Below are 19034 nucleotides of genomic sequence, written 5' to 3'. Positions count from 1 at the left end.
GGATAGTACCTTGATAGCAGTGGATAGTGCCTGGATAGTACCTGGACAGTTTCTGCATAGTATCTGGATAGTAGCTGGATAGTAATTGGATAGTACCTGGATAGTAGTGGATAGTATGTAGATAGTACCTGAATAGCAGTGGAGAGTATCTTGACAGTGCCTGGATAGTAGTGAATAGTATGTGGATAGTACCTGGATAGTTCCTGTATAGTACCTGGATAGTATGTGGATAGTACCTGGATAGTATCTGGACAGTGCCTGGATAGTAACTCAATAGTATATGGATAGTTCCTGGATAGTTCTTGGATAGTACCCTGATAGTAGTGGATAGTACTGGATAGTGCCTGGATAGTTCCTGCATAGTATCTGGATAGTAGCTGGATAGTAGTGGATAGTAACTGGATAGTATCTGGATAGTTCCTGCATAGTATTTGGATAGTTCCTGGATAGTACCTGGAAAGTATCTGGACAGTACCTGGATAGTAGCTGGATAGTAGTGGATAGTACCTGGATAGTACCTAGAAATTAATTGGATAGTACCTGGATAGTTCCTGGATAGTACCTGGATAGTGCCTGGATAGTACCTGGACAGTTCCTGGATAGTACCTGGATAATACCTTGAAGGTAGTGATAGTACCTGATAGTAACTGGACAGTACCTGGATAGTTTGTGGATAGTTCCTGTATAGTACCTGGATAGTTTGTGGATAGTGCCTGGATAGTATCTGGATAGTTCGTGGATAGTATCTGGATAGTACCTGGATAATGCCTGGATAGTTCGTGGATAGTACCTGGAAAGTTTCTGGTTAGTACCTGGATAGTAGTGAACAGTATCTGATAGAAACTGGATAGTACTCGGATAGTTCGTGGATAGTTCCTGTATAGTTCCTGGATAGTTCCTGGATAGTGCTTGGATAGTACTTTGATAGTAGTGGATAGTACCTAGATAGTGCCTGGATAGTTCTTGGATAGTACCTTGATAGCAGTGGATAGTGCCTGGATAGTACCTGGACAGTTTCTGCATAGTATCTGGATAGTAGCTGGATAGTAGCTGGATAGTAGTGGATAGTACCTGGATAGTAATTGGATAGTACCTGGATAGTAGTGGATAGTATGTAGATAGTACCTGAATAGCAGTGGAGAGTATCTTGACAGTGCCTGGATAGTAGTGAATAGTATGTGGATAGTACCTGGATAGTTCCTGTATAGTACCTGGATAGTATGTGGATAGTACCTGGATAGTATCTGGACAGTGCCTGGATAGTAACTCAATAGTATATGGATAGTTCCTGGATAGTTCTTGGATAGTACCTTGATAGTAGTGGATAGTACTGGATAGTGCCTGGATAGTTCCTGCATAGTAGCTGGATAGTAGTGGATAGTAACTGGATAGTATCTGGATAGTTCCTGCATAGTATTTGGATAGTAGCTGGATAGTTCCTGGATAGTACCTGGGTAGTTCCTGGATAGTTTGTGGATAGTACCTGGATAGTTCCTGGATAGTTCTTGGATAGTACCTTGATAGTAGTGGATAGTACCTAGATAGTGCCTGGATAGTTCCTTGATAGTATCTGGATAATATCTGGATTGTTACTGGATAGTACCTGGACAGTAAAGGATAGTACCTGGATTGTACCTAGATAGTATCTAGACAGTGCCTGGATAGTAACTGGATAGTACATGGATAATTCCTGGATAGTTCTTGGATAGCACCTTGATAGTAGTGGATAGTGCCTGGATAGTACCTGGACAGTTTCTGCATAGTAGCTGGATATTCAATTTAATTCAATTCAATTTCTTTATTGTCCCCAAAGGGAAATTGATTTCGCAGCTAAAACACACACATAGGACAGACATCACAACAAAACATCAGCAAACAAAATCAGAACCGAAGGCATATGTCAAAAAAAAAAGAGATTCTTAAAATAAGTTAAATAGAGTCACAGCTAAAAACTAAATAAAACAACTCTGTCACCTTAGGCCATTGCTGTTAAGCAATTTAACAGCAGTAGGGACAAATGACACTTTAAGTCTCTTTGTCCTCCCCAAAGTGGCCTTGAAGCGACGGCCAGAAGGTAATAAAATGAACTCATTCTGGAGAGGGTAGTTCGGGCAGTCTAATATAGAATGGGCTTTCCTCGACACATTTTTATTAAAAATGGCCAAAAGACCCTCCTGCTGGGATCCAGAAACTTTACCAGCAGCTTTGACTAAACGACCTAAGCGGTTTTTATCTGCCAAACTTAGGCTCCCGAACCAGCAATAATACAAAAGGATAAAACCGATTCAATTACACTTTTGTAAAAAAGAGACAACATTTTAGTGCAAAAGTTAAAAGACCTCATCTTTCTTAAAAAGAATAACCTCTTGTGAATCTTTTTTGAGGTTAAGTCAATGTGAGACTCAAAACATAATTTGTTGTCGAAGACCACACCCAAGTATTTATAACTGTCTACCTCTTCAATGGCAGCTGCTTTAATAAAAGTAGACGGGGGGGTTTGACGGAGACTTTCTAAAATCAATAACCATATCTCTGGTTTTGGACACATTTATATGGAGGGACGAGTTGTCACACCAGCTCACAAAATCATCCACGATCTGCCCATGTGCTGTCTCACCTTCCTCAAGAAGGCTAACGATGGCCGAGTCGTCAGCAAACTTTAAAATATATCTGTTATGCATAGTATCTGGATAGTAGCTGGACAGTAGTGGATAGTAACTGGATAGTATCTGGATAGTTCCTGCATAGTATCTGGATAGTAACTGGATAGTTCCTGGATAGTACCTGGATAGTAACTGGATAGTATGTGGATAGTACCTGGATAGTATCTGGATAGTACCTGGACAGTAACTGGATAGTACTTGGATTGTAGTGGATAGTATGTGGATAGTATCTGGATAGTAACGGAATAGTACATAGAAAGTTCCTGGATAGTTCTTGGATAGTACCATGATAGTAGTGGATAAAAGTGGATAGTGCCTGGATAGTAACTGGATAGTACCAGGATAGTAGTGGATAGTATGTGGATAGTACGTGAATAGCAGTGGAGAGTATCTGGACAGTAACTGGATAGTACCTGGATAGTACCTGTATAGTTCCTGCATTGTACTTGGATAGTAGCTGGATTGTTCCTGGATAGTTCCTGGATAGTAACTGGATAGTACCTGGATAGTACCTGTATAGTTCCTGCATTGTACTTGGATAGTAGCTGGATTGTTCCTGGATAGTACCTGGATAGTAACTGGATAGTATGTGGATAGTATCTGGATAGTATCTGGACAGTGTCTGGATAGTAACTCAATAGTAAATGGATAGTTCCTGGATAGTTCTTGGATAGTACCATGATAGTGGTGGATAGTACTGGATAGTGCCTGGATAGTTTCTGCATAGTATCTGGATAGTAGCTGGATAGTTCCTGGATAGTAACTGGATAGTAGTGGATAGTATCTGCCTGCAGCACTATACCTGTCCTGCTCCCCCTCCACCTCCTGCTGCTCCTCCTCCTCTGTGTTCTGAGTGATTCTTATGTATTTACAGGGGGTTTGTGGTCTTCCCACACATGAAACTGTGTTACTGCCATTTGTGGAGCTGAGATGTCTCCACACATGACCGTGCTCGGACTTGAATTATCACTGAGCAGTTTGTAACGGGCGCCGCTGCTGCGACTCTACGCTGCGCCTCATTTCACATTTGACAGGCAGAAGTAGTAGTTCCTGCCTATCCTGATAGTTTACTTTCCACTGTGTTCATATGAAGGATAATTAATATGAGAAGGAGATTTAGTTTGTGAATACGTTCAAGAATAGAAATAGCTGGTATGGGAGAAGTTGATATTTTAGTATCAATCCGCACATCCCTGCTAATTAGTCTTCTTAGACAACCATGTCGCATTAATTTTAATAACTGTATTGCACACACAGCGGAACAATACCGAGGCCCAGACCTCGGTGTCCTCAGTGGTAGATACGGCCTTGGTCACAGGTATCTCATATCATTTCTGAAACTAATGAAGCTGCATGTCTGCTTATATTTTCTAAAAGATAATTATTTAAGCAACTTTTAACAGGGCAAAATACTAAATGACATCTGCAAAAATAATGCTGTTTCCTTCTTCTACCACTAGATTCAGTGTTAACACAGGTTCTGATATTTCAGTAGAAATTTGTGCGTCTGCAGTTGAAAAACGAGCTCTGGACTCCTCTGCTGTCAAAAGCTTCTTCTCTGCATGATGGAGCTTTAACCTGCATGGGTGATCTTCAGGTTGAACTGTACTGAGACGAGCTATGTTTTCAATTTTAAGATAAAAATGTAAGATACTAAGGTTTACATTTCATTGTATTCCATTTTCAGGATTATAATCACTTCAACTGTTTCTTCTCAGCCTGATGATGATGATACAGTTTCCAGACAGGGTAATAGGAGGAGTCTCACCTCTTGTGGCGGCCACTTTCAGATCTTGGGCTGTCCTGAAAGAAAAGAGGGAAAAAGAAGGAGAGATTTTTAGATCTAAATTGCTCCAAAAATGATTTAAGACACGGATATTGTGTGTGCCTGCTCATGCTGGTTTACCAGAAAGTGTAAAAACAAAAAATAGGAAAAAATCCATGTAAGAGAAATGCATCAGCTTCATGCACGGAACATCTCCAGGTTGTGTTTGAAAGTTTAGGAATCACAGCTGCTGAGCTGAGCTAGCAGCACCAAGCTCTAGAAGATTATTCTTTCACAAGAACATTTTTTCTTTCTTCTTTTTATATAGTCTGAAAGTTGTTTATATCTGTGGTGCTGCAGTATTATCCCCTTCAGTAAAACAGAGCTTCCTCTAAAAAAAGAGTGTGTGCTGCAGATTCTGTCAGACGAATACGCATCGCCTCTATCCTGACATCTCCCGACACGCAATTCTCTACCTGCTGATGAAATCCTGACCTTCATCTCTTCAGGAAATAGAGGGCCAGAATAAAGGAACAGTAGCCTTAAAATACATAATATTACCTTAAAGGAAAAGCTTCATGCAACACCTGGAATTAGGAGCAATTCGATAAAGTTCCATAGAGAAACTCATTCGTGATTAAAACCTAGCTTTGGAGCGGGCTGGTAGAAACGTCCACCAACACTACGATCACACAGGATAAAATTCAGTGTGTCCTATCTGTCGGCAGGTTAGCAGATAAAACAGCACAAATTATCAGATTGCAAAAGAAGCAGCAAATCCCAAAATAAATCTGTAAAACATCTAGAAGATTGACAGAATAACACCTAATCAATCAGATGTGTGCAGACATAAAAATGTCTAAATGTAAATAAGTGTCTACTCCTTCCACAGAATGTCGTAGTTTAAATTAACCAACAGGAAAACTGACCTGGAAACCTGGTCTGACAGAACCAGAACATGATGCTGCTCAGAAATGCAGTCAGACCAGAACAGACCAGATATGATCCTGTCCAGCAAAAAAAGACTTAACATATCCAAAAACACACAGTCCTCATTATACAACCAGTTCACACCTGCTTGTTAACACAAATAACCACACACACACACACACACACACACACACACACACACACACACACACACACACACACACACACACACACACACACACACACACACAACACGTCCAGCCTTGAAGCAGATGGGCTACAGCAGCAGAAGACACACCGGGTCCTCCTGCCAGCTAAGAACAGGAAACTGAGGCTACAATTCACACACACTCACCAACACTGGACAATAGAAGATGGAGAAACGTTGCTGGTCTGATGAGTCTCCATTTCAGCTCCACATTCAGATGCTCGGCTCAGAATCTGCTGGAAACATCATGAAAACATGGATCCATCCTGCCTTGGATCAACGCTTCAGGCTGCTGCTGGTGTAATGGTGGGGGGAGATTTTCTTGGTCCACTTTGGGCCCCTTAGTACCAACGTGGCCTGGTTTAACCAGCACAGCCTACCTGAGTATTGTTGCTGACCATGTCCATCCCTTTATGACCACAGTGGAGCATCTTCTGATGCTACTTCCAGCAGGATAATGCACCATGTCACAAAGCTCAGATCATCTCCACCTGCTTTCTAGAACATGACGATGAGTTCACTGGACTCCAACGGCCTCCACAGCTACCAGATCTCAGTCCAGTAGAGCAGCTTTGGGATGTGGTGGAACGGGAGATTCTCATCAAGGATGCAGCCGACAAACCTGCAGCAACTGTGTGATGCTGTCATGTTAACATGGAGAAAACCTCTGAGGAAGGTTTCCACCACCTGCTTCCATCTGTCACACTAGGAATGAAGGTGGTTCTGGATGATACAGGGGTCTAACCCGGTACTAGCGAGGCAGACCTAATAAAGTGGCCACCAGTATGCCTGGGTCTGAAATTACTCAAGTTTTTTATAAGAGTTTCTGCAACGTTTGTACATAAACAAACCAAATTACAGACATTTGAATGAAATTAATAACATTCGAGCAGCTTTTGTTTTCAGGTTTTCCTCAAACACATTAAACATGCTCCAGGTTTTAAGTCTCCTCTAATAATTACTTTAAATCAGGTCTTCCAGTCCAGGAGATTAAAATCCAGGTGTACTAATAGAGACAAAGCAAACCGAAGCACGGGTTGGTGTAAACCATGCACTGGTCCCAGCTCTGGCAGTACCACAGAGGAAGCATGATAAGCATGATTAAAAGCTACAGAAGAAGAAATTGTGGACTGTTGCGACACAGTCATATTTAGCTGAAACCCAAAAATAAAATTACATTTGTTTTGAGAAATCATCCCACACCTCATCCGTCATGCCGCTGCAACACCTTTGAGCAGCATCTCTCAGCGTGCACCATCTGCCGGGGCTAATAATCCGCTCGTTGATGCAGCTTGTGTCTCCCTCGCTGCACACAGTACGAGCTTGGGTAACTTTATTTATCATGCTTGAGCTGTGCTGACAGCTCCCATAAGCCACACAGCAAAGCTCAGAGTAACCAAGAACACACAGAAATAAAGATCTGCTCCACGACGACTTCTTGCATACTGAATTCAGAAAAATCTCTCTTCTGTGCACATCCCTGTGTTCTCCTCCACGCTGCTTTAAATCCAGTAGAGTAGAATAGAGTAGATCTAAATCTTTTCTGCTTGACTGCTCATTAAATCCAAACATCTCTAACGGTTGGCCATCTTTGCTCATAAAGAAGCGATGTGCATTCTTTCCATTCACCAAACAGCACAGCTCTCAGTCTGCTGATCAATCTCAGTTTTACTGGAGGCTCAAATAAGACGCATGCTCGGTTTTTCAAGATGCTCAGCGGCTTCCAGGCAAAACCAGAATTCCAGGATCCTGGAAATTAATTTGTGTAGCAGAAAGACATCCATTGCAGGTTTTTGCTGCATTTATTTATGACAACATGTTCATCATAATGACTTCAGGCTTAATTCGAGGTTTTGTGTCTTGTTGCTCTATTTTTTACCAACATGCCTTCAGCGCATCGTAATCACAGCAAGGTGCCTGGATGATCGATTCCAGCTGGAAACGTCAAGCTGAGACCGGCTGAAGGAGAAAATAAGACAAAACTCAAAGTCAGATTAACATCTTGTCGTTATTTTGACTGAAGTAGTTAACCTGATGCCTCTAGAAGAAGAAGAATCATCCAGCACACCTCCAGCTGGGTGTAAAATAAAACCTGAATAAAATGATTTGTAAATCTCATCATATTTTATTCCCAATAGAACATAAACAACATGGATGATGATGAGACATTTTACCATTTCATGGAAAAAATAAGCTTCTTCTTTGTTTTCTTTTCATGTCAAAAGTAAACACTGCGGCTAGGTTGGCTTATGTATCTGTAATCCTAAAAGTCCTGAATCCGAGGTGTGACTGTGATCCAGCATTGTTCCAGGAAGCAAAACGAACTGTTGGCTCAGCAGCTGCTGCTCCTGAAACGTCATGTGCTGCATCAGCACCACGTTTGGGCTAAGAGGTGATAATTAAAAATGTAGATGAGGCTTGTTTTAAAGGCCTGGAATTAGATTTTGTCAGCAGTTTATCTCCTCCAGGTGAGAGTGAGGCAGACGGAGAGCTGGCGTCACGTTAAGAGATGTTTCTGACTGTTGCACCACTGGAACAGCTCTCCTTGTGGCCTGATAACTAGTCGCATATGCCTGCAGATGGCTATCTTTCACTGCGACCTTCATCACGCTGAGTGTGAACGGTACGTGATCCTGAAGTGACACGCATGAGCAGCAGATGGCAACGTGGTGCGTAGTATTTCCAGGTGTAATGGAGGCTTCATGTCCATCTATCCATGTGGAGGTTCTTCCCACTGACCCGATAAATGATGCTCAACTGATGAATGAAAGAAGGAGACGGAGAAAAAGGAGAACACGAATGTTAACCGTGGCCTCTTGTGGAGCTCCTACTTCTGTACAGAGTGGTGTACAGACGATGCCGCCGAGTTGGTCTGCAGAGTCCTGCAAGGATCCAGTTTACCAACCAGGACCCACCTGAACCCGTTAGGATGATCACCAAACCCGACCCAGGGAAATCTTCCAGAGAAACCTGGACCTGATCCGACAATGAAGGACATAACCCTTGACCCGACCCGCACGTTAACCTAGCTACCTGTAAATACACCAGTCCCTCCGTCAGTGTTTTACTTGCTTTAGTCCTTCATACTTTTAAAGTAATGCCGGTGATTTGTTGTTGTTTGCATTTACAATTTTTTTGTGGCGGCTGTAGCTCAGGAGGAAGAGCAGTCGTCTTTCGACCGGAAGGTAGGCGGATCGATTCCAGGCTTCCACTGACTACATGCTGAAGTGTCCTTGGGCAAGACGCTTAACCCCGCATTGCCTCCACAAAAAGGAAAAGGGCAGCACAGTAAATATGACAAACTGGGCAGGAGGAAACGGTGATGTCAGAGTCGGATGAAATGCGGTGCGACCGCTCAGACCGAGGTTGCGCCAGCGAAAGCCAGATCCTCTCCCAGAGAGGGGCGTGGCCAGGCTCCACTCATGAACATTTAAAGGTTCACACAGAAACAGCCCGTTCTCCATAGAGACATCTGGAACGGCTGAGATGAAGGACCAAGGCTGAATATGGGGAAAACACTGAAAACAGTGTTTATGGACCTCTGACATCCGTATGAAACTGTGGCGGCTTGAACGGAGTCTCAGCAGCTTCTCATTAACCGTCTGATGACTGATTTAGTTACATTATCACTATTTGCATGTCAGATTAAATGTTTTATCCATTATACATGCTTTAAAAATGTATTTGTATTTTTAATTATAAAATTAAAAAAAAAAATTCATATCATGACTTAATCACAATAAAAATTTAATCCTTTAGAAACCAGTTTTTATCATGTTTGCAGATGACTTCTAATATTTATATACTAATATTTTAACATGAAATTCTACTTTCTTATTAGTCTTATTTGGTATATAATGTCAGATTAAACTAAAATATTTCTACCACTGACTTCTATTCAAGCCACATTTTTTGATGCATTTTTTAAAATTACGCTGAAAAACATAATTTTATTTTTAATTTCCCATTTCTCTGCAGGAAACCCACTAAGCCTTGAATGGTTTCTGGGGTCAGTTATGCAGGTCATGTGACTTCATGTCAGCAGTAAAACTACGATGACGCATCACATCAAACTTAAAAACGGAAGCCTGCATGGACAAAGATAAGGATCATGAGGTAAACGCTGCTTAGTTTTTCTTGTAAATTATGTTTCGGTGGGTTGGTTTTTAAAATATTGCTCTTCAACGATAATTTCATTGTATTCTTGTCGAAAATGAACTAAACTGTATTTACACAACAGTGATGGGAGACCTTGTCTGGTTGGGGTATAAAAACAGGGATAATCATTATCCATATGTGTGTCTATACAGATAATCAATAACACAAAGATAAATAAATGTAATATCATAATAAGTACTGATTACACTTTTTATTTTTGGATGTGTGTTACTGATTAATTGTAATTGTGTAAATGTGTTTTCAGGTCAGTTCTGCCAGCATGTCCTGCAGGACGAGAGGGAAGCTGAATCTGATGGTTCCGCTCATTCAGACGGAGGAAACCGAAGAGTTTTTTTATTTTGCCGGTTCGGGCGTGATGGTAACGGACTGCCTCCCGGAGGGCGGTGAGACTGTCCCGGACCAGGCAGACCTCCATCATGTGTCAGAGGTAGCTCCAGAAAGAAACCTTTGCTTACATACGGGAATAAGACCTTAAATTTACTCAAACCCACGTTTGTTCCCACTGTTCAACACGTGTGAATGCAGCTATTTAGTTTGTTTTCTCCACTTTTTCATGGAGGACTTAAATATTTTAAATGTGTGAAATGTTTAATTTCTGCCCCAACTGGACAACAGATCCTGGGAGACAAACTGTAAAAGGGAAACTAAAGTTCGTATGTTGATGAAAATTCTTTGTGTTACTTTGGCTTTGAAACATAAAAAATATCTATTATTAATGAAAAAAAAGTCAAAATAATTTTATCCTCGTCTCCGCTGACCTCTATGTTGACCCCATCCTTGTATAATTAATGGCTACAAACCAGTTAATCTTTTCTTGCCAAGCTAAGTTGGCTGTGATGTGTAGCTGGTGAGGAGGGTGTCGGTGTGATAAAATCACATTTTATTTATATTTTATGGTTTTTGTGTATTTTCTATGTGTAGTTTAAGTTGTACAAGGGCATCACTTTGTTAAAAACCTTTTTATTATTATTATTTTTAAGTGGGTTAAAACTTTTCTGCCCTCCAAATGCCTTCAGCTGGCCGGGCAACGCTGTACATCTTAACCTGGCATGGGCTGGCCTCCCTGTGATGCATGGACCTGGAGGAACAGCCCTTCCCTTACAGACATGACAGCGTCGTTGTAAATCCACTGGTGAAACTACATCTCTGCTGCATGTGAGCGCCGGCGCTGGACTGCATGAGAATGAAAATATCAGTTTTATATGAGCAACAGTGAAGCGTCCTGCATTAAATGCTGCGTAGCCGCATCTGGTCCGGGCTGGAGCTGATGCAGCGGTGGTGAGATTAGATTCAGAGGCCATATTCTGCTTCGGATGATGGACTGTACTCTACCAGATGTGGAGCAAAGCTACGTGAAGCCAGTTCTTTTAACTGTCTGCTGTTTGTTTACACATATTCTCTATGTGAATAGTTGAATTCCTGGGTTAAGATTTTTTCTCCTGAATCAAGGCCCCGTCTCAGCAGGTGCTGTCACAATCTTCCTGCTCATGTACAAATTTCATACAAGTCGTGGCTTTGGGTAAACACCCTCAGACAGTTCCAGCCTGCTGCTGCATTACAGCCAATCCATCTGCAGCACGACTCCCTGCTTCACCCAGCAGGGATGTCGCACAGCCACAAACCATTTCATTCCTTTCAAAAACAATTTTCATGTCAGAGATTTTCTTTTAAGAGAAATAAAAGCAGGATTCTTCAGACACTGTTACACACACCTTTCTAACCGGGAATCAGCTGCACCTACATTAACTTCAGCTCAAATTACAGCTAAATCACTTTTATCTGTTTCTATTTACATTAAAAAAATGGCACGTCCAGAATTATTCCTACTATTCTCAGTTCAGAATCTTTTACTGGTCAAACCAGCAACCAAACACTTGTTATAATCTCCGAGGAGCTTTGTTTTTGCTGGTATTTCTGGTCGTGTTTTGCGATGAGGCCTCCGTACCATTCTGCTAATCATCCTCCACAGATTCTGTATGCTCACCCTGATGACGCATTTCTCAGCCAAGAACGAGGGCTGGACGATATGATACCAAGTAAATCCAGGGCAAGTATCACCGATACAGTACTGATACTTGCTGCTTGAAATTCAACAATCATTTATTCATCTTGCCTTTAATTATTGATCATGATTCTGATCATAATAAAACATCAAATAAAACATTTTTATTAAACACTAAGAAATTTTCATTTAAGGTTTTTTGTTTGTAACCAATGAAAAATAACATTAACCAGGTAATTAATAATAAAATAACACAACTGCTTGAGAAAAATAAAGTCAACAATGCAAATGATCTAAATAAAACCGACCGTTGTCTCTCATCACATTCAAGCCTTCTACAAGAGAAACACTGATCTCATCACGCTGGTATCGAACGATACCGATGCCGATACCAGCCTTAGTGTCGATACTATGGGTATGTGGATCGATCCTCCATCCCTACCAAGCACCTGCTAAGCAGCAGAGACGAGGTGAACATCGTGGTCCCATCATTTCAATTTGTAAATGAAAACACATTTTCAAATATAAAACATTTTAAATGACATTTTATTTATTATTCCATGTCAGTTTTCCATGAAGTAATTATTTTTTCATTCCTAAAGCTCAGACTGTTTTCACAGAGAAGTGTTTAAACATCAGAGATGTCCTCTCAAACAAAAGCAACAAGTTTCCTCCACGTCTGTGATTCATCCAGCTGGACTGAGTCTGGAGGCTCCGAGTTTTCCCACAACTTTTCCAACGATGTCCCCACTTCATCTCTCCAGTAGCAAACTGGCATCAAAGCCATCATCATCGTCAGCAGCAGCAGGACGTCTTCATCCATGCTGAAGGTTTTCTTGGCCATGAGCAAAGATACAACACAAGAAGCCTCCAGGGCTTTAGATGATGTGGGGGAGGGACTCAGCAAATTTCCTCCTAAAACCTCAGGTGGCTTACAAACAAGCTTCCTGGTAGGATACCCTGGCTTCATGCTGCTGTTAGCTAGCGTATACTGTCACACGTACGACACACGGCGGCCTCTCTGCATTGCCCACCACTGACATCACCATTACATGACCGTTACCTGGTCAAGCCCAGCACAAGACACGCCTCTTCATGTTCCTGGTCTTTTCTTTGGTAGTTGAAATTTCTGTGTCCATATTTTGCTAACAGTGCAAAAACTCAAGTTTTATTTAGCCGTGCTCTGCCCCCCCTTGTCATAACTTTGGACCCCCCCAGGGGTCCCACCCCCGAGTTAGAAAAAGTGGTTTTTGCTGGCTTCTGTTCACCGCCGTGAAGATGCAGCAGCTTTTCAAACAGCAGCAGTAGTAGCGTAAAAAAAACAGTAATAACTTTGTTTTGGACACCCAGTGATGAAAAACTAAAATGTGAGGCTTGAAAATGATCAGGATCCTCATAAGAAGTGTTTTGTGGAATTCTGTGACAACGCAGCGGTTCCATGTCTGTTATCACCGGACAGCAGCATTGGTGGTTTTGTACCAGGAGACGACCAAACAGCAACCAACTCACTGCTGCTGTTTGTGGTTGTTGAAAGATTTTTCTCACTGTCCCAGCTGCAAACTGTAGCAGCATAATGTTTTTGGCAATAACCGTGTTTTCGCCTGTGCTACCGTGTACTAATATTAGTATATGTACAAGATGCAGCTTCCCCGAAAGCCTCAGTCACACCCTGACTTTAGGTGATTTAGAAAAGTTTTCCAGGCATTTCTATCCCGTCCAGGAGGTTTACAGTCCAGCTGTGAAATGTTGACTCTATCTGGTAAATCCACAATGACTTATCCAACATAAGACCTTTATTTATCACATTTCATCATAAAAACATCACCATCACTACTATGTTGCTAAGAGACCTCTATTTAGACCTGGACATGATGATGAAGCCACTTCCTGTCAGACTTTCCACCAATCAGAGAGCTTAGATTGACGGTAACGTCCAATCAGGAGCAGCCAAAGATCAACCAGTGAGCAGAAAGTTCTGTGTGTGTGTGAAAAGAAGAAAAATAATGCTCCTCTATGGCTGGAATAAAGCCAAGAAGACGTTTCTGATGCACGGTGGCGCCACAAAGCAGCTGAGCTGGAGTTGGTTTAGTGAGGATAGCAGGTAAATAGTAGCAGGAATAACTGGAAATGAGGAAAAAGTGGAAACATGGAAATAGTTTCTGTTGTGTGTTTGTTTCAATAACAATATTTTTTCTCCTGAAAGCCAAGACTTGAGAGAACGATGAGATGAGAAAAGGTTTGGTCTCTGTTGATCTGTGTGTTATTTCTACAAAGTTCTGTTAGTAATAAATTCTGCTTTCTTCTTCTGGTCGACCTTTATGCTGCTACATCTATTCATACATTCATTTTACATCATTTTACCTCCCAATCTGACAGCTGGGAAACATCATGATGCTGGCTGCGGTTAAAAGGTTGAACTTCTACATGCAGCTTTACATAAATAATTTTACATGTCATCTCTGAACAGGAGTGAAGTGGGATCATCGTACCACTTAGCGTAGCTGTTAGGATCTCAGGCTGACCAAGTCCAGAGCCACGTTCAGCTGCATTGTGTCTCTCTGGAGCATACTAATAACTACAGACAATCTTTATTTTACTTTCTTTTAAAGCATGGGGGTAAAAAATGTGGTTATAATGAAAGTCTGTGCTACAAATCTTGTTTACAGTCACAACGTAAAAATACGTTGGATATGGATGAAATTCAAGATTAGCTAAAAAAAAAAAAAAACACACCCTGCTGTCTCAAACTTCACGGCTAGGGAACAATCACAGCTAAATCTCAGTAAACGTGTCCTAAAAGATCCCATTAGTTAGGATTTTATTGGTATTGTAAAAATAAATGATTGATTTCCAGTCTCCAGTCTTCACTGCCAACCTATGTTAAGTAAATTCAAGAAAACTGGATGCAACAAATCCAAAGAAGGATAAAAAGCAGGATGTAGGTAACAAGGCTCAGGAAGATTAAATGGTGACAGGGTGAGGGTGTCAGGATTGGGTATAAAAGGATCCTCCTGTAGGTCTGAGTACTTTCAGGCAGTTTTTTTTCTCTCTTTGAAATAAAACAAACTGAAAAAACAATTGTTTTTTTAATAAGGAACTGTTATGTAGTTTCCAATTTGTGCTCTGAACAAGTTGGGGAAAAAGGTCACATGACCCAGAAGTCTTATCTGCTTAACTTACGCTGTGTTGACATGCGTAAAATATATAAAATCAGTTTAATTTTATGTGAAACAAATTAAGGAAACGCTTTATTTTGTACGTATTTATTATGACTGAATTAGCTAAACTTTGGGTTGTGTAGCCAGTCAGAAAGGGATTTAGATAATTATTTCCCCCATCAACAATGAGCTTCTGTCGCACGTTCCCGCCACATGAAGCAATTTTATGATATTTTTTAAGCTAAAAACACAGATCTGAAAACTTCAAATACTTGGTTTAGCAGCCTTGTCAACCCTAAACCTGAAGCTTGTACTGGTCAGGGACACGCTGGAGATCTGAGCTGGTGGTCAGAATGACTCTACACACTGATTTGTATCAGATACGCTGCTATCAGGCTGCATCACTGCTCATAACACACGACTACGCCGGACACGCCACACATGGAGGCGTACATGGAGACATGCTTTTCCCAGGACTTCACAGAGCGAGACTCCTGTCCAGATGCTGGAGAATCTCAGCACAGGTTTGTTGAGCAGATAAAACGCTGTGTTCCCGTTTCAGAACAATCAGTAGCTTCATTCCCCAAAACAATTAAAAACTGGAGTTAAAATTAACCACAGTAAAGATCTCAACATGCTTCTGTTTTCTAAATATAATGAATAAAATAAAATTCTTTTGGACCTGCGTCTACTGATAAGGTTGTTATACATCTTCAGGTGTTTGACCACACGTCTGAGATGGACAGCAGGTTTTCTCAGGAACTCGGCTCCTTCCTGAGCTCTTCTTCCTGAGCGGCAGAGCCTCTGTTAGGCAGCACTGAAGCCTGACAGGCATAAATATGCTGGAAAACACCATCTTCCTTAGCGTTGGCACAACTTACCATTAGGTAGCCAGTGGCAGGGTCAGCCGTCATGGCCTCATTCTGGAACGTATTGGTCTGAACCAGCTCCTCTTCCTCCCTTCTGTCTTTATCTCCAACTTCATCATCATCCAGCTCATCCAGGCTCTAACAGAAGGTAAAAAATAAATACAATAATGTGGTCATTAAGGTAAAAAAGAGGACAGCACTGATTACAAGGAGCCTTCAGTATGAAGTCAGACTGGTAGCTTCGAAGCAGCAGGTTCAGCCAAGGATTTGTTTTTTTCACCTCTCAGACGAGAGTCTTTGTCTGGCTCTGATTTTCATTCATCTTCATCTTTAGCATCATACGTCACCGGAGGGACAGTCTTTGTGAACAAACACGGATTCGATCACTGAGTTCCTGCCGTCATCCCCTACAGAGTGTGTTGTGTGCATTACCAAGCTGCCTGACTGCATCAGCTGATGTGTGTTTGTTCATATTTAGACCCACATTTAAATCATTAAATCTTTCTAAATTTAACTGAAATTATTGGCTTTAAATCCTTGTTATTACATTTCCAGACTGGATGACAGAAAACCTCCATTTACAATAATAAAAAACAGAGTTGCAAGAAAACAAGAAAACTCCTTCCACACACTCATTTATAACCCCAAATCTAAAAAAGCTGGGATGAAGGGAAAAACATAAACAGAACATAAACAACATATCAGACATTTTACCATTTCATGGAGAACATGAGCTCATTTTGAATTTGATCTCAGGAGCAGGAGCAACAAAAGGCTGGAAAAGTACCTGGTACAAACCACAAACACCTGGAGGAGCATTGGACAACTAACCAGGTTACCTGGCAACAGGTCAGTAACATGACTGGGTATAAAAGGAGCATTTCAGAGAGGCAGAGTCTCTCAGATGGAAAGATGGACAGAGGTTCATGAATGTGAGACATTACAGTCGTAGCAGATACTTTTGTCCAAAGAGACAATAGTTAGGTAAGACCCTAAAAGCTACAGCTTAAGAATCCAACTAGAAGGTGTTAATATTCATCCCCTGGGGAAATCGAAGCTCCGCCAACTGGGCCAGTCACACAAACCGGCTCTAAGAATTATGGCATAGTTTCAGAAAGTTTCTGAAGACATTGTACAGCCTCCATCTACAGCAGGGGTGTCCAAAGTCAGTCCTCAAAGACCACTGTCCTGCAGGTTTTCACTTTGTCCCTGCTCCAACACACCTGACTCAAATTAAATGGATCTAACAGCCTGTGAAGTTCTATACAACGACTCATTGATTTGAGTCAGGTGTGTTGGAGCAGGGATACATCGAAAACCTGCAGGATTGGGGCCCTTGAGGACCGGAGCTGGACACCCCTGATCTACAGTGTATATTATCATCAAAATATCTTCAGGCAGCACTGCAGTAAAAGCAGACATGATTCTCTACTGGAAACCACTGCATGGACTCAGGAAGACTTCCAGAAACCACCGTCTGTGAACACAGTTCACCCTGAAACCCACTAATGCAGGTTAAAGCTCCATCATGCAGAGAAGAAGCCAGATGTGAACAGGATCCAGAACCAGCTTCTTCCGTCTTCTCTGGACCAAAGCTCATTTAAAATGGTCTGAGGCAAAGTGGAAACCTGGATGAAGATGTGAACTAGTTTGTGGAAACATGGACGGCGTGTCCTGCAGACTAAAGAGGAGAGGGAGCATCCAGCTTGTTATCAGTGGACAGGTGAAAAGCTGCATCTCTGATGGGATGGGGCTGCATTAGTGTCTATGGCGTGGGCAGCTTCCACATCTGTGAAGCTCCATCAATGCTGAAAAGTACATGGAGGTTTTAGAGCAACATCTGCTCCCATCCAGACAACGTCTCTTTCAGGGAAGGCCTTGCAGATTTCAGCAAGACGATGCTGAACCACATCCTGCATCCATCACAGCAGCATGGCTTCACAGGAGAAGAGTCCGGCTGCTGAACTGGCCTGCCTGCAGTCCAGACCTTTCACCAGTACACAACATCTGGAGCATCATGGAAGCAGAAATCCAGCAACCAAGGTCCAGGACTGTAGAGCAGCTAGAATCCTGCATCAGACCAGAATGGGACAACATTCCTCTCCTAAAACTCCAGCAACTGGTCTCCTCATGTCCCAGACATGTTAGAAGAAGAGATGCTACACCATGCTGAACACCACCCTGGAACTACTTTTTACACCGTGCTGAACATCACCCTGGAACTACTTTTTACACCGTGCTGAACATCACCCTGGAACTACTTTTTACACCTTGCTGAACACCACCCTGGAACTACTTTTTACACCATGCTGAACATCACCCTGGAACTACTTTTTACACCTTGCTGAACATCACCCTGGAACTACTTTTTACACCATGCTGAACATCACCCTGGAACTACTTTTTACACGTTTGCTGAACATCACCCTGGAACTACTTTTTACACCTTGCTGAACATCACCCTGGAGCTACTTTTTACACCATGCCGAACATCACCCTGGAACTACTTTTTACACCGTGCTGAACATCACCCTGGAACTACTTTTTACACCTTGCTGAACATCACCCTGGAGCTACTTTTTACACCATGCCGAACATCACCCTGGAACTACTTTTTACACCATGCTGAACATCACCCTGGAGCTACTTTTTACACCATGCCGAACATCACCCTGGAACTACTTTTTACACCATGCTGAACATCACCCTGGAACTACTTTTTACACGTTTGCTGAACATCACCCTGGAACTACTTTTTACACCTTGCTGAACATCACCCTGGAACTACTTTTTACACCGTGCTGAACATCACCCTGGAACTACTTTTTACACCTTGCTGAACATCACCCTGGAGCTACTTTTTACACCATGCCGAACATCACCCTGGAACTACTTTTTACACCGTGCTGAACATCACCCTGGAGCTACTTTTTACACCATGCCGAACATCACCCTGGAACTACTTTTTACACCGTGCTGAACATCACCCTGGAACTACTTTTTATACCGTGCTGAACATCACCCTGGAACTACTTTTTACACCATGCTGAACATCACCCTGGAGCTACTTTTTACACCATGCCGAACATCACCCTGGAACTACTTTTTACACCATGCTGAACATCACCCTGGAACTACTTTTTACACCATGCTGAACACCACCCTGGAACTACTTTTTACACCGTGCTGAACATCACCTTGGAACTACTTTTTACACCGTGCTGAACATCACCCTGGAACTACTTTTTACACCGTGCTGA

At 42.0% G+C, this 19034-nt stretch overlaps 1 protein-coding gene across 1 annotated transcript in view; it reads right to left on the bottom strand.

The window, feature by feature from the left end:
* pawr (PRKC, apoptosis, WT1, regulator) overlaps positions 1 to 19034 on the bottom strand; it is an 83523-nt gene that overhangs the window by 21753 nt on the left and 42736 nt on the right. The window contains exons 3-4 of the mRNA XM_041977347.1: positions 15787 to 15912; positions 4432 to 4466 (exon numbers count right to left, since the gene is read on the bottom strand). Of these exons, the coding sequence (XP_041833281.1) occupies positions 4432 to 4466; positions 15787 to 15912 (161 nt within the window). The remainder of the gene's footprint in view (positions 1 to 4431; positions 4467 to 15786; positions 15913 to 19034) is intronic.

This window comes from Melanotaenia boesemani, chromosome 23, assembly GCF_017639745.1.
Source record: "Melanotaenia boesemani isolate fMelBoe1 chromosome 23, fMelBoe1.pri, whole genome shotgun sequence".
In the NCBI taxonomy this organism is placed as follows: domain Eukaryota; kingdom Metazoa; phylum Chordata; class Actinopteri; order Atheriniformes; family Melanotaeniidae; genus Melanotaenia; species Melanotaenia boesemani.
This window is presented reverse-complemented; position numbering and strand designations above follow the sequence as displayed.